This window comes from Puntigrus tetrazona, chromosome 16, assembly GCF_018831695.1.
Source record: "Puntigrus tetrazona isolate hp1 chromosome 16, ASM1883169v1, whole genome shotgun sequence".
Classification (NCBI taxonomy): Eukaryota; Metazoa; Chordata; class Actinopteri; order Cypriniformes; family Cyprinidae; genus Puntigrus; species Puntigrus tetrazona.
In genome coordinates, this window is record NC_056714.1 from 2,924,440 (window position 1) to 2,942,086 (window position 17,647).

Below are 17,647 nucleotides of genomic sequence, written 5' to 3' on the forward strand. Positions count from 1 at the left end.
CAAGAGCGCGGTCTCAGGCATAGCCAACTGCAAACAGATCCGAAGGTGTGCCATCAGGCATGAACAATCAACATCAGGCTGCTTGGCCGGGCTCGGGCTTTTTTTTATGGCTGCCCTTGAGGAGAGTGTTTTATGACGTTCCCAACGACCTGACAGCAGAATATCCATAAATCATATCCACACTTCAGCCAGTCTGTCCTCGGAGTGTTGCACTGTGGGTCTGTTTACACACGTCAGAATAACACGGGGACCACAGAGAACCATTAGGATGCTGTCTTAGAAGAGATGATTGCTAGCTTTTGCGGCGCGCGAACGCACAAACGCGCACACACACACACACACACACACACGCACACACACACAATCCACACCAATAATAAAAAATAGCAAAACAGTCCACGTGTCATCAGTGGCTCAACTTCAGTTTTGCGACGCTAGGAGATTTTTTTTTTTTCTTAATTCTTCTTCTCCCCTGGGTTACGAGAGTATGACAATGCGACGTTCCCCTGATTACGTCAAACCATACTCACTAAAATGATTACTTTTCGTTTCTTTGCACAAAAAAAGTATACTCCTAAGTCGATCTGCTAATATATATTTACTGGATAAACTGAACTTACCAGAGCTTAACAGATGTCTGATACCATGTTGAAATATACACTACTATTTGAAAGCTGTGGGGTCCGATTTTTCTTTTATGCTCACAGAGGCTACATTTATTTGATTAAAAACACAGAAAACCGTAATATTGTGAAGTATCGTTACAATTGTTTATATTAATATATATACTTGATTCCAGTGAAATTTATTCCAAGTGATATGAAACACATGATCGATATTGAAAACAGTTGCACGATACAAATTGACATATTTTATTTATTATATTTTTTCATTTTTAATTTTTTATTTGAACTACGTGTCAAATAATAATGATGATCTCAGCTACTAATTATGCGCTTTGTATAATGGTTTAATGTAACAATCAAAGGATTTGATTTGCATTTGAAAATCAGCGCGACTTTAACAGCCGTAATGAAAGCAACATGTGATCATTTACCTCAAATCATGAAAATAAACTGGAAACACTTTCGGGGCAATTATTGACGGGAAACAAATATTCCAATCCAAAACCGACAACAAAAAGCTCATCTGACTTTAAAGCATTCTTAGACTAAACAGAACATTATGGTCCATAGGTGTGGACACCACTGTAGTCAATGCTTTCATTTCTGTTCTTGGCACGAATAGACTTTAAGCCTTGAACCAAACCCAACAGCTCTGTGAAAAATGACAAAAGATTATAGTTTACATGTATTTATTCCACGGTCTGTCATAATGCTGAATTCTGATTGGCTGGCAGGCGTGCAGTAAAAGCGTTTAATGCACAGGTTGTTGCGAGTCAATTATTAATTCAAATAAACGAGATCTTATCGCACTTTTTCATCTCTCGATCTCATTTCCATACGATGTCTTTGATAGGTAGATCTCTATTTAGCATTATGGGTAGTGTAGTTTAAACAAGAACAGAATTAGCAATTAAGCACATTTTAAAGATTAAGATGCGTTATTTCTAAAAAAAAAAACAATTTTAGTACTGAAGCAATTTACTTGAGTTTTATTTTAATGTTGCAATATATAAACAAAAAAACAAATAAATAGACAGCTGACATAAAACGTATAAATTCAAATTAGTTCAGTGCCATTTTCCTTTTACATCAACGTGAATATTTTAGGTTTTATGTTCAGATTTGACGTCATCGAACCGAATCTATGTTCTTCAGCTGTTATGAGAACAAAGCTAGAACCGCTCCCGAGAACCTGTTTTAAAGTCAGTGTAAGTTTGTAGATTTGAAAGAAGCGGTGATTCATCAACACACACCTGGCAGATGCGGATGGCGTTGTCCAGCACTGTTTTGGTGTCGGTTGCGTAGTCGCTGCAGGGCAGCTGCGCCCGGGAGAAGTGGGCCTGCAAGAGCAGGTGTGTTTTGGTGTGCGCGCTGTCGTACGAGTGAGGGTTGACCTGCAGGGGGAGCCTCTGGGCCAGCTCGCTGTTCAGCTGGTCCTCGTTGTGACGGACGGGGAGTTCGGCGTACTCCTCTGCTTCCTGTAAACACACACGAGACATCCCTTTTGTACGTCATGTCAAACATGCCCACAAATGCACCACTACTGTAATCCGTTAAAGACCGAAAACACGCTACGGTTACGGCACTGCATGTTACTACGACAACAACAGCAAAAACTAAACTGCTCGTCTGTCATTAAAATCTCCTCAGTTACTTTTCATTTAGGAAGATCCCACAATGAATCTTTTCCTAGCTCTTTGCTCCTGTCCAACTGCAACCACCTACCCAACCTTTTTCTCTTGAGCGAACAAACCGTTTTACTTTAGAAATACATTGCGTTACGTTCCCCCAAATCTCGAAACGGAGAGAGTATTTTGATGATTCTTCAACTGCTAAATATAACTATTAAAACGTGTTTAAACCCGAGCCTAGGTTTATCTCTCTCTGAAGTCTGTATTGTACAGACTATATAAAGCAAAGGAAGTCATAAATGTAAACGAAGACCAAACTGTTCAGATCAGTTTGACTCTTTAGCACTGGGTGACATTTACAGAGAAAGAAACATTACAGTCCTTTGAGCTGAGCCTGTTTGCACTTTCGGTGACTTTCCGGGCTGCCCTACAAAACTTGGCTTCAAAAAAAAATCAATAAAAAGAGATGAACCTTACAAGAAATCAGAACAAAATGTTGAATATCAACTAAATGACATTATTTGTTATAACTGTTATATTCTTATTTACAAAATTGTATAACTATGACTGATTTACTAATTATTAATGACTTATTTTCATATGATTATAAAAAAAAGTAATGCAGAATAAGATCATGTAGGGTAAGGCATTAATTTGCACTAATAAATGGCTAACGCTCCAGCAATATGCATGCTAAAAGGCAACTAATAGGTGTAACTGTAAAATAAAGCGTTAAAACATTAATGTTTTTGGGTTCCAATTAAGTGTAATTTTACGTCTATTCGGGAATATCGCAAGGTTATTTATTTTATGCATTTTATCTAAAGCATGTGTTGTTAGCGCGAGACACAGAGAGCTACTAGACACAGACAAATCACATTTACATATAAAAGAAAATCTACATTGAACCGAATATCGGTTTAACAGTTTATAGCTTTGTTGTATGATTTTAAACGCCGGATACAACTGAGAAGGTCAAGACCATTGTGTTGGGATGGGGGGAGCTCTTGGAGCCGTGAGGGGCGGCCTTGACTTGGTGTCTCATTATGAACCCTTCCACGGTAATTAGAGGACAATAAGGGTGAGTGAGGGGCTGATGGGGGAGGCGTCACGCAGAGGGGTCATTTGTTGCTATTGAAAGACTGGTTAGAGTGAAAATGGGGGTCCTGCCCACCTCATGTCACGCTTTTGTTAAGCAACCAGTGTGAGCGTTAGACAGCGAGATGTAATGACTGAGTGGTAAGTGGATAATCAAACGGGACACATATAACTGTGAGGATCAGTGATTTATTCCTGCCGCCTCAGGCATCATTAACACATTAACATGTGCTCTTTTCCTATTACTGGACACACAAACACGCCAGCATTAAAATTCACAGGCATGACTCAAAACCTTCTCTCATCTCTCAAACCTTCTGTATTTTGACCAGTTCGGCAGATGAATCATTTGCGCCGATGTCTTTAACATTAGGAAATCTGAGATGGCCCGGAGTAGTTTGTTTGCCCAGGTCACACAGCGGTCACAGTCTCTGATGTCTTGGTTATGGATAAATCTTAGGAATGATTGTCTGTAAAATGCTTTATTGCTGCTTGTAGAATTAGAACAAAAAATAATATATATATATATATATATATATATATATATATATATATATATATATATATATATATATATATATATTCTTTTTTTATTCATATTATTTAACCAAGTTAAGTAATGCCCGAACATTAGCAAAAAATTTGAGTGGAAAACTTTACATTAATGTATAAAGTTAGTAAACTGATATTACTCTATGAAATGATAAAACTGGCAACATTTTTTAATGATTGTAGTACGCTTGATTTAACACACAAAAAATTACAGAGTAATTAACAGGATTTCAGGCCTCACCTAATTGCATTGTTAACTGGTTAAAATTAAAGCAATGAGATACTTATTTATACTACATTCATGGAATGTAAATTTTAAGTTTTAACTTTTATATATTTGAGTTGCTCTGTCTCTGATTTCACATGCTCTATCAGCGCTGGTTATAAGAAGCGTTTAAGAACATGCTTTAACAATATTCTTTGAGAGTTTCCATCAGGTCTGCAGCGCCTCTAGTATGAGACAGATGTCATGTCACAAGGACGTCAGTGAAGTGTGAAAAGCCTTTATGTCTCAATTATGGCCGCGATCAGTGAGAGCGGGGCCAAGAGGGGCGGCACTCTAATGAGGCGAACGTAAAGAGCTGCTAATTTTCACACCAACCCTTAGGGTGCAATTATGTGTGTGTGTGTGTGTGTGTGTGTGAGTGCTTAGATGTATCCAAACTGGACTCATGGAATAATCATTAACTATGTCAGGATGTTGGCCAGTGAAGGTGGTGATGCATTGCTGTTTAAAGTGCACCGTCCCTGAACGCATCAATGACCAGAAGATGAGAGGAAAGAGTGGATCTTTTTAAAATGAATGTTTGCTCACCGACAGGATGGCCAGCAGCTCTTGGATGGGCAGCTCTGGCTGCAGACGCTCTCTGAACATGCGGATGGTCTGGTGTTTCAGGTAATAGTAGGATGCGATGCGACCGTACGTCAACGGCTCGATGGTGTGCTCGTCCTGAACAAAACAAGACGGTCACTGATTAACACGACAGAGGTCAAAATACAGCTGTACAGGTCAAAGATGAAATTCCTTGTTGGTCCTTCAGAAAAAAAGAAAGCTTATTTACACAACTTCATCCTAAAAATCTAGCGGCTTTGCATCACTGTCCATAGAGGCAGCATTTAACGTCAAATAACACTCCGACTCTCTAAAGGCTCACTGATAATGCTGCAGTAGTAATATCTGAAAAGAGCAGCAATAGCGAACAGATTATCATTAATAATTGAAAATCAAAACAAAAACATCCAAAACCCTGGATGTAAATGCTGAAATCACTCTACCTCCTGTATTTCCATGCAGTAGGAACATTCCAGATCCCTCAGACTCCTCTCCACCAGGTTTGAAAGGTATTTGTTAATGGTTTCATGGTTGATGTCATCCAAATTATAGTAACTGAGGGCGAGAGAGAGCAGTTAAAAGCAGAAGAAAAGCACACGCACTCAAACAATGTGTCTGCAATGTTCAATTGAGAGAATCCGCTTGCTTTTATAGGATTTCAATACTGCACTGTAAATAATAACAATATTATAGAGTCATTTTACATTTTTATGTTGACTTCAACATGAAATATTAGCTTTTTGCTCACCCACTTGTTGCAAGTGTTGGTCTGAATGAAAATTAAAATTCATTCTTCACAACTAGGTGGTGCTTTTGGAGCGTTAAATGCTCACAAACGCTGTTTTAAATAAATGTGACCAATCACAGGCAGAATTTGGGAAAATTAATCACAGAATAAATTGTTTGGGAGTCACTGAACAAATAAGATAAAAATTAATGTTGGTTGACCTTGCATGAATGTTAACATGTTGTTTGGGACTCCCAAAACCAAAAAGATTAACCTTCAATAGGGACACATTAAGATATGAATATATTTAATGTAAGTGTACTTTGTTTTGTGGCACTTGGATTTTTTTATTTTAAACAAAGTACAAAAAAAGATCCTATGAAAAGCCATAATTTATTGTGCAATTTTAATAATGCACACAACAGAACAGACCTAAAATGAATGTGGATTTAAAACCAGAAATAATAACACATTCTTAATGCATGTCTTTAACAACAATCACATGTTCATGCCAAGTTGTGATAGTTTTAGAAATTCAATGTTTGACTCACGAGAATTGAGGAACCTGAAGCCTTCAAGGACTTTGCTTTAAATACTGGCCTGGTCACATCTTTAAATACATTACAGAATCATTCTCTCAATGTAAGCAAATAACGCATTTGGTACTGTCAGTGCTATCTGCCCAGATGCCTCCTGTGACAACACAGGTGGGTGTATATATAACAACACAACACCTCCACAAAAGCATTGCGGCGCTGCAAAATCATTCCCAGATTTGCTGGAGAGCAAAAATCACTTCCATGCTTAGCAAAGCTCTAAGAGCAACCACATGAGATCCACGCACAACTATGCACTTCATTAACTCTGAGTGACGGCAAACATCTCTCCTGCTGTATGAACAAGAGAAAAAAAGACAGTTCATTCTGGTTGTTCAGATATAGCCTGTAGAAACTGCTCATTTTTTCAGAACTCAAGCTCTGAATATTGTACATGATCTGTATGTGTTGATGCAAAAACACATCACGGTGACAAGTAAATAAAGATGTTCATGTAAATAATGATCAGATGTCTGTTCATACAAACACACTGCTACTCTTTAATGCTCGTGTCAGGTAACCAACCGCCTGTCAGGAGGCCTAATGTGTGTGTGTGTGTGTGTCAGTGTGAGAAGGACAAGTCTTCGACTAAAAGGCCACATGTCAAGACTTTTTCATAGCGTAATATTATTCCACATTTCAAAAGCTGATCTTAAACGTTTGAGAGATAGCCAGAAAAGAATTGACTGTTCAAACAGACCACAGAGCTATTGTTTTCACCCTTAAACTAGTCAAATCAGAAACTAGTCCATTTCACACCCTCTCTCTAATTCTTAAATTTTCGAATAAAGAAAACCATTGGTTTGCATAATTTTACACTGAATAAAAAATAATCTTGATAATACATTCAAATCCTATTTTGTAATTAAAACATTATGTATATTATATTATAGTATATATAAGCAGACTGTTTTCTAAGAAATTTGAAGAAGAAAATAAGAATTGGTGTCTGGATAAATAAAGATTAAAATGAACGTCTCTGTTTCTTTACTTGTATAACCCTCATTCCCTGAAGGAGGAAATGGAGACATGCCAAGCCACTCTCCTGTACATGGGACCTATGGAAAGTGCCACAACCTGAACTGTGTTATGTAAACGAGGTACAAATGTTGACATACAAGCATTTTGGGACAAATGGAACTCAATAAGTAACTTTTCCAATGCCCTGTAAGCCAGAAAAGCGGGCCAATGCAACAGTTGGGCAGAGCACAATAATACAACATGTGGAACTTTATTGATGTTACCCAATACACAGGAGGACACAGGCTCTACTTAAAGATGATAACATCTTGCAAAGGCACTGGGTATTTCAATAAATATGTCTGCAAGAGAGGGAGGAGACAACACTCAGAGTGGAATAAGCCTTCAATCCTAGAGGGCATGGCTCACCTTGGGACGTCAGGGTGATGGCATCTACCACCCAATGAGCCAACCTCTGTTTGGAGACAGCATTGCCCTTCTGCTGTTCCCCAAAACAGACAAAGAGTTCCTGAAAATTTGGGTGGATTCCACATTAAAAAAAAAAGTGAATGGAACAGAGACGCAAAGGCCGGGTCTGCCTCCTCCGGGGCCAGCGCTTGCAACCACCTGATCCCGAAATGGTGGGCTGGGAATCTTGGGCACATAACCAGGTTGAGGTCTCAAATGTAATGTGAAAATCAGCCAGATCAAATTCGAGGCACAATTCATTGACCGAAAATGTGTGTAGGTCCCCTGTCCTCTTCTTCATGGAAGTGAGTGCGATCATGTGAAAATTTGTAAAAAAAAAGAAAAAAAGAAAAGATATTCAGCTCAAGCAGCTCAAAGGGATCCCAAGAAGGGATGAAGAGTGATCTTGGAGGATTCAACCTTCTTTTGCCTCTGAGGAAACTCAGCGATTGATCAGGGGATACCTTCCACTACATGCCTCAACACCTGTCCTAAGGGCACTCCTGCCCATAGGAACGCAGTGCCTGACCACGAGCTGAAAAGACAGCGACACTCTGGACAATGCACTAATGCCATGTCCATCTCTGGGTCTGAGCCATGCAGCCAATGCTAAAGCAGTCTCATATATAACAGGCCGAGCAGTGTAACTGCGACTGCAGCTGCCATATGCCACAGGAGCCTCTGAAAAAAGTTTAGAGGGACCACTGTCTTGGCACTGAATGAACAGAGGGAATTCAGCACTGACTTTGTGTGGTTTGTTCATGTGGCGAGCCATCATACTGACCAAATCCAACTCCATACAGAGAAAAGAGAGCAGGGGGGAGAGATTGCTCTTCTCCCGCAGTTGAGGGGTTACCTCATTCTGTGTTCTTGGGACAGTGCTGGTGTAGGAGCTGCAGGGGGGCACCCTTGACAGAGACCAGACGAAGACCTGGCACCCAGCGCTTTGGAATCACACTGGGGCAAGATGTGCTTGATGACCTGTTTCTGTACTGCCGAGAACTGCTGGGCAAAGTCCTCAACGGTGTTGCCCAAGAGGCAGGTCTGAAAGCAAACTTTGCAGAGGTCACTCATCTGCACCAGATTCAGACAAGATGGCGCTCCTGGATCACCATGGTGGACATCACTTGACCGAGGGGCCAAGCTGTAACTTTCGTTGTTTGTAGAGCAAAGTCAGTTGGCGTACACAGTTCCTGCATCAACCTTGGATCAGAACTACCTTTGTGTAGCTTTTTGGGCGCCTTGGCTTGGTGGAATTGAAAGATACCTATGGTGTGCAAGGTGGAAGTGGCCTGGCCTGAAGCACTGTAAGCTTTGGCAGCGAGAGCGAACGACAGCTTACAGGCTTTGCATGGCAGGCGAGGTTTTGTGGGCATAAATGCATTGCAAACATATGCTCCACCTGGGTAACGTCAAAGCACTACCTGGCCGCCCCACCATCATGGGTGAATGGGTAGTGAAGTGGCCACATTTTAACAGGGTTCATTTATGAAAATCAATAGGATATCATGTAAAGACCATGTTAAATTAAGATATTTTGTATATATTCTACAATAAATAAATCGAAACATACTTCTTGATATAATATGCATTATACTTTATTTTTCTGCATCTCAATAATTAATCTATCTATCTATCTATCTATCTATATATATATATATATATATATATATATATATATATATATATATATATATATATAACTATATCTATATCTATATATATATCTATATATATCTATATATATATTTCACCCTCAGATTCCAGATTTTTTAATAGCTCTGTCTCAGCCAAATACCGTCTCATCCTAACATACCACACATCAATGGAAAGCGTATTTAGCTTTCAGATGTTGTATAAATCTCAATAAAAAATTAAATAAAATTACCCTTGATTGGTTTTGTGGTCCAAGGTCACACATAGCGTTTAAACTGTCAAAAGTGGATAGAGAGCTTAAAACACATTTCACTGTAAATTAAACTTTAATTTGACAAGATCTCTTCACAAGACCTCTTTAATTGTGAATGACAGTAGTGAATGATATTAAAGCATTACAAATGATATGTAGCATCATTCAACACAGCCAATCTTTCTGCTGTGATGCGTTTCTTTCAGCCTGTTACGTGTGACTTGTAGTGAACACCTATACGGCTGATTAAATCACTGCCATTAGCATTAGCATTATTTAGCTCCTGTCTCAGGGAACCTGATGTGAGGTCGTTATGAGACCTCTGGGGCTCCTGTTCGCTTACAGAGCCGCTCGGCTCCAGTGAATCACTGCTGATGAGAGATGACTGTGCCACAGAACCACACAGAGATTGATGGAGATGTGCCAAATGGAGCCGTTGTGCTCTGTTATTTACACACGACCTTACTGGAAACATGCTGCTGTGGTGTTTCTGACTTACATTAAGAAAATAACAAAACCTACGTGTAGCCTGCAAACTCAAATGCTCTCCATGGACATCAAACCCTCACATATCATCATTACCCAACTACACAATGTTCTAATAGCAGGCTTTTGCATGTTTTCTGAAATCAATGCCTCTGAAATTAAAGCATTTTTAAAACCAAGAAAAGACAATTTAAGAAATAAATGGAACATGTCTATATATTCTCTAGGTGTAAACGTCTAAGAAGCACACATAAAAGTTTTTTTACAGAACCATATTACGCACGACCATATTCTACATCCCTTAATCGATATTTAAACTTAACCTACCTAAACTAGCATACTAACTATTATTATGCAGTAATTACATTTATTGAGGCAAAAGTTGCAGTTAATAGTGAGAATTGGACCTTAAAATAAAGTGTGACCACATTGAGTTATAAGTGGAACACTTCAAAGTTTGAAAACATAACTTTTTACTGCACTCCGTTACGTTTTAATTTATTTTTCAAAATAAATAAATAAATAATACAAAAGAGAAAACTTAAAGATTTGAATAACTCTTCTTTCACACACAAGACAATATAAATAGCTATATTTAAATATAAATGGCACCTTCTGATCTCAGTGCAAAAAGTAATGTTTGTCATCATAAGCACTTGTCTTGTTTTCCAGTGTAAATGAATCTTAAATCAAGGTAACAAGAAAAATGACACGAGATAAGAAGCTGAAAATGCAGTTTATATTAAAGTGTAATCAAATATGCATACTTCAAAAGGAAAACTGCTTTTCATACCACTAAGTGCAAACTCACTAAATCTTTAAATGACTCTGAAAACAAGAGTGTTTTTTGCGTCTCAACTAAATGTATCTTGATTTAAGAATCTTTTGATACTTGCGATGCAAAACATAGCTGAGGAATATATTCGTATTTCGCAATCCATTTAATGAATTTATGAATTCCATGAATTATTATCTTAAATTGTGGAAAACCGAAGTTAAGTCTTTTATAAGAACTCAAAAACTACATTTAGACAGAAACCTGTTCGTTATTTAGCAATAAGGCTGGCAGTAACCGACATAATATACATAATCTTAAAGGTACGGTAGCCAAAAGACTTAATTTGTGTAAAAACATACATGAAAAAACTCCAGATTAAAAGTGGACTTCAGTGAAAAACAATAAAGTAATCTTGCCCGTATAAAGAGTTTGATTACCTCAGTTATCAGAGTAGTTGAGGCATCGGCGTGCGTTTTTGGGTTGTGGGTGTTTGCAGTAAGGGAGAGGGCACAGACAGGTCTTTATGTTTAATGTGGCCTGACAGGCGTGCAAATGTCAGTGGAATGTTCTGGAATCATCTTCTTCTATTCATCGCAGATGTCTGTGCTGCCCTATGTGACCCTGCGAAGCTGGTGTGTGCGTGCGTGTGTGTGATCTTTTAGCCCTTGTTTTGTGATGGAGGTGTAAACTGTCGGGGCTGGACCGTGGCCACTGTGTCCAGCGATGACGTTGCCATGGAAACACAGTAAGTAATGAGCCCTGTGAAAGCGGTTGAAGATGTTTTTCTGTCTTTTGCTGCAGTCCAGTCACTGCGGTTTCACCCAACAGCTTGGATTTCCCACCAGGCCAATTAATAAAACAAGCAATAATTCTAATTTTCCTTAAATTCTTGTTGTTTGTTTATTTAAGTTTTTGAGCCAGACTATTTTATATTTGTTTATCGGAAGAGCAATATACTCCAACCTCTAGACATCCAAACACATACATTATGTGCATGTGGTAATGCTTTTCTTAAAAAAAAAGAAAAGAAAAAAAGTCAGAATGTATTTATTATATATTCTCTTTGTATATCTACATATTGGCCAGCACCCAATTCTAATATTAAGAAATAGCACTTTACAGTACAGATCGATTTGTTAAAAGTGGTTAGTGCATAATTACAGCATTATGAATTAAATGTTTTTTTTTGTCAACGTTGAAAGCTGTTTTTATGGCAAAATTAGTAAAAATGACTAAGCCACAACTATATAAGATATTTTATTTAGACATTTGAGAGAAATTACCCCTCCCCCCATTGGGACCTTTAAAAAATATATTTACAGTTTCTGCATAAAACTTTTAAACTAAGTTCATGTTAATTTATTTCATAACTAAATATTTTACTTCATTTTTTATTTTAGTGTCTCTTAAAAGGTAGATTTTTTTTAGCAACCACATTACTAGAATATAAGCCATTTATTAGTAGTAATTAAGCACATATTAATGCCTTATTCTACAACCCATAATTCTACTCAATACCGAAACTTAACAACTACCTTACTAACTATTAATAAGCAGCAAATAAGGAGTTTATTGAGGAAACAGTCGTATTTAACAGTGAATGAATGTTCTCTATTCTTAAATCTTACCAAAAATACATTATTTATTGTGACAACAACCTTAAAACCAATGATTGTATATTATCTTTAATCTAGATAATGGTATAAAAAAAACACCTTTTTGGTATATGCACGATTGAATAACGACCTAGACTAGTAAAAGTTCATTTTGCCTACTGTTAGATTATGACATCTAATAATCAGACTCTAGATTTTTAATACTCAAACTTCTGATAATCGATTCATATTTATCATTGGCAGACACTAGTAAGCATAAAATATCATCGTGAACACCATGTGTGCCAAATGGGAGGTGACCCTAACCTCTGCATCACATTGGCCAACCTGCTTTCTACGCATCAGCTGACCGTTCCTAAGGATTGTAGCCATATGACATCGATTATGAGACTCAAAACTAGGAATAAAATAGGCAAGACGCTAATGTGCGGTACCTGGGGTTCATGACCAGCCTGCGGAAGAAGTACGTCCAGGTGATGTAATCCATGGAGTCTTGTTTTGAGGTGACCGTGCCCGCTGCGATTTCTGCGTTCAAGTGGTCGGAGAGCACGCTCAGGAGACTGCAGATACACAGGGAAGTCATTATCACATACCGGCATTAAACATTGAGATTTTTTGCTTTATACACACCTAGACTCCACAGGGAACGGCTCGTACAAGAACTTCTTATAGAAGTCCTTCTTGATGTCGTGCACAAGGATAACAGCCTTGCCCTGATCATCGAACTGCGGTCGTCCTGCTCGGCCCATCATCTGAAGAACATCTGGAATGGAAATGATAGAGATCAATGACAATGGACAGTCAGCAAAAACACACGCACAAACGTTAAAACAGATGTTACCTGTTATGGGGTAATCAACGTAGCGGCGAGTCTTTCCGTCGAAATATTCTGTGCCCTTCACGATCACCAGGTGAGCGGGGAAGTTGACGCCCCACGCTAGTGTGCTGGTGGCTATTAACACCTTAGAGAGAAGTCAAAGAAATATTAAAAAGGGTCACTTCGAAATTATTTCACCTTATTTTTGTTTGTAGGGTTCGCTATTTGCCATTTTCGGAAACCGTGTCAAATATTCCTACTGCCAGAAAATACCATTGAGTTATTGTTTATTGAAATAATTACTGTCGAAAGTTGTCACTAATGCACTTTCTGTGATAAAATGGTCGTATTTTGCTGAAAACATATTCAAATTAAATCGAAGACTTTGTAAGAACCCTTTAAGCACCAATAAAATAATACCGCATGACCACACAAAAAAAAAAATTACTATCACCATATAGATACTAAAATTACTATAGTATCTATATGGTGAATTAATGTTTTAAATAGTGCTGTATTGTTCACATTTCTTTTAAGGTTTATTAACAAATCATTAAATACATCCAACTTTTTAATTGGTACTTGTTAGGAACTGAGTAGGATTACGGATGTAGCATACGGTCATACAGAATATGTACTTTAAAGTACTAAAAAACAGCCAATATGTTAATAATAGATATGGTAATAAGCAACTATTATAGAAAACCATCATAGAAATGGTTTAATAATTAAATTTAATAATCAAATCAGGCCTGATTTTGATCCCCGTTTTCCAATTTTAAGACCTCTTAATCTAAGTATTTTGAAAATTAAGACCATTTATGATATCAAGACTATAAAATTGACCATATTCACTTTTGTTTCATTTATAAATTCACTCATGCCATCACAGAATTGAACTGCAACTCTTTTACCCCCTCAATCGTAAAAAAAATGTCACCGTTTCGCTGCATTTGATCAAATAAATGTAGTCTTGCTGACGATAAGAGACTTCTTTTAAAAATATCCTCCTGTGTTCTGCGTTAACTGAACTTCAGATGTGCTTCACATGCTAAATGGTTTCGAGCCGCCCTCATATTATGTGTGAAATATCACATTTGCATTATGTCAACATAAACATTTATGCTTTTACAGCCAGGCCACGGAAGACATAAACCCACGAGAACGGCGAGCTGCATTAAAGAGAGCGCTTCGTTTGAATACGGATTAAGATCTGAATAAATCGATTCATTCTCGTCACTCTAAAATGACGAGGAAAGTTCTCCATGAGTGTATTTATGATTCTTTTAGAATCTCACAGATGTTCTCGAACCTAGTTCATTCATTGCCAAGAGCTTTGGGAATCGTCGTGGAAAAGGTTGATCTGTCGGTGAATCACATAGCGCCTAACAGCAGGAACTCACCTGGATCTTACAGTTGACGAAGAGCTCCTCCACCGTCTTCCTGTCTCTGTCGTGAAGCCCCGCGTGATGCATCCCGATCCCGAACGCCAGGGTCAGCTTCAGATTGGACTCTCTTATAGTGCCGATGATATCGTTCATCTAAATAAACCCACACACACATCAGAAACCCCGGCAGGCGACGCGCGCTTCGTAAAAAAGAAAAAGGAAACAAAAGAGATGGAAATGTTAGGACAGGCAACAGTGGAAACAAATGGAGGAAAGTGCTGCTAGATGCGAGACGGACAGCTAACGGCAGCCGGCTGTCACTCAAACAGCGGGGTCTCAGGCCGTTACACGCTTCAGTGCAGTGAAGCAGCGGGACGCCCCGTATATCACTGGAGCTGCAGCTATCAGCGCATGGAGCTCACGCGCGTCAGGCCTACAGCCGACGGACAGCTCATCTAAACACCAAAACGCTGTCATTACTCTTTCGTGTGGGTTCCAAGCTCCCGCCTTCGATGGAACACAAAAAGAGAAATTTGGAAGAAATTTGAACAAAATATCATTAACAAAAAAGAAAAATAAGAAAATTAAAATAAGAAAGAAATCTTAAAATAGAAAATAGTCTATATATATATATATATATATATATATATATATATATATATATATATATATATATATATTCAATCATCGTAACACACTGTTAACTTTTCTTCTTAAAAGTTGTTAAAATATATTTTTGTGAAAAGTCTGTAAGAAATGCAGACATTGGTATCATTAAGATATTGTTTTTCTATTTGTATATATTTTAAAATGTTATGTTTTGCCGTGATGCAGAAAAGTCATCTCCAGTACGATTTTCAGAAATAATTCTAATATGCTGATTTGGTGCTTATGAATGTCGAATAATTAATGCTTAATACTGTTATAACAATATTAATGAGAGGATTTGCTGGCTTTACATGCTTTACATTGCTAAATAAAAGCATTAAATAAATAAATGACCTCATACTTAGACAGTAGTATGTTTGTAACGAATAATAATAATGAAAGCAAATGGCCTAAATTATGACAGAATCATAGTTGGGCGAACTCTTTTAAACCAGACTCGAGCGTAATTTGCTTTTAATTTTGTTTCCGTCCCACACAGACGGCATTAAAAGCAGCCTTCCCTATTCTCTGCATGTTACACGCGTGACGTCTTTTATTGGGTCTTTAACAGGGTAGGCTCATAAAAGACAGGCACTAACATACTTTATGGGGCTGCATGCTTTTACACACAGTCTGTGCAATAGAAAAATAGATCACTAACATCAGTATCTGTCTCATAAACGCCCGCTGCTTAACGCATTTCGACCAAATGTATGTTTTATACAAATTGCAATTTTGGGGTGAGCTATTCCTTTAAGAGTTTTCACATATAGAATCAATTCTGAGGTACTGGGTTGAAACGGATTCGACTCTATTTTAGTAGACAGACTATTTAAATCGCAAAAGCTATATATGTTTTGCCTTGCTTAAAATAATTTATTATTTTATTCGACACTACCAATTTAATTGAAACGCGTTATGATGATTTACATGTAAATACATTGTTAAATGAGCAGATTTCTCTGTTGGGAGAACACAAAAAAGCCGCTGTATTTACATTTAGAATAAATATGTCGCGGTCTGAATGGAACCGATCTTAGGTTTCGCTAATTGGGGACCTCTGCACTTTAACATTAAAAGGCTGACGTGAATGTGCACGTGTTCAAGCAAACACATTAATAATGTATTTCCGCTCTCTGCGCCACTTGAATGCGCGTGCATCATGCGTATACCATTAAAGAAATTATCACCTCCGTAAGGCTGCAATCTTTCTGCGATCGGGATGAGAAAAGCATTCCTTTTTTTTTTTTTTTTTTTTTCTCGGACTGCCTCTCTAATCGAGTGCTTTGAAAATATTAGCACACATCTGTGACGGCGAGCAGAAAAAAAGCTGTTTGTTCACATCTTGAAATGATCTGAAGGCATGCAGTGGAACGGAAAGAGGAATTTAATGAGAGATGACACAGGCTTTTGCACCAGAATCTGCGCTGAGCCGTACTGTAATCACCGATAAAGAGATACTGAGCTTCTTGAGATTGTGGGAATATAAGGCGGGAGAGAGAGAGAGAGAGAGAGCAAGTAACGACAGCAGAGATGCAAAAGAACTGAGGCGGTGAAAGAGTGATCGGAGACTGTTACAAATTGCAAACAAGATCTTTTCCACCAAAACGATTCACGGCTTCATCAGAAATGTCTGCTTGCCAGAACAGAAAAGATTTTATTCAGTTACATTTTTATGTAATTTAATGCTTTACAAGCACAGTGTTAATATCATCTTAAACTTTAGGAAGCACTTTACGATAAGTTTGTACTGTACATCTTATCCTTAGCTATACTAAATGTATCTTAATAATAACACACACACACACACACACACACACACACACATATATATATATATATATATATATATATATATATATATATATATATATATATATATATATACACACACACACACACACATATATATATATATATATATATATATATATATATATATATATATATACACACACACACACACACACACACACACACACACACACACATATATATATATATATATATATATATATATATATATATATATATATATATTTTTTTTTTTTTTTTTTTTTTTTTTTCTTACAGTCAGATATTAACTATGCCATAAAACATGCTTTTCTAGCTTTGATTTGTTCGTCTTGTTTCCAGCCAAAATATCTAGAAATAAATTATGAAAGATTTTCTAGACAACTAAAATTTCTCATAATTCATGCTTTTCCATAATACATTACACTCCAATGTCTTGTGGTCAGTTAAAATATTCTTAAATCAAGAAGGATTCTCTAAACGAGTAAAAATTATTGTCTTGTTTTCCAGGAAAAGCTAAATAATCTGCCAACGGGGTAAGCAAAATAATCTTATTTCAAACAGAAAACGATTATTTTGTTTACCTCATTGACAGATAATTTTGTTTGTTTTAAGCCAAAACTAACTTAATTTTGCCTTATTTTTTTCTGAAAACAAGACATTGCAGAGTAATGTATTATAATCGGACATTCATTAACTATTAATAATATATTTCTAACTA

General features: G+C 37.3%; 1 protein-coding gene across 2 annotated transcripts in view; it reads right to left on the minus strand.

Moving 5' to 3' along the window:
* The window catches only part of ascc3 (activating signal cointegrator 1 complex subunit 3), a 148,924-nt gene that overhangs the window by 8,785 nt on the left and 122,492 nt on the right, over positions 1-17,647 (minus strand). Inside the window, exons 31-37 of one of the 2 annotated variants that reach the window (XM_043260891.1) lie at positions 14,500-14,637; positions 13,121-13,241; positions 12,910-13,042; positions 12,714-12,839; positions 5,183-5,294; positions 4,722-4,856; positions 1,880-2,104 (exon numbers count right to left, since the gene is read on the minus strand). In XM_043260891.1, coding sequence (XP_043116826.1) covers positions 1,880-2,104; positions 4,722-4,856; positions 5,183-5,294; positions 12,714-12,839; positions 12,910-13,042; positions 13,121-13,241; positions 14,500-14,637 — 990 coding nt within the window. Of the gene's footprint in view, positions 1-1,879; positions 2,105-4,721; positions 4,857-5,182; positions 5,295-12,713; positions 12,840-12,909; positions 13,043-13,120; positions 13,242-14,499; positions 14,685-17,647 lie in introns of those variants that run through there. The other variant, XM_043260892.1, reaches the window with a different exon arrangement.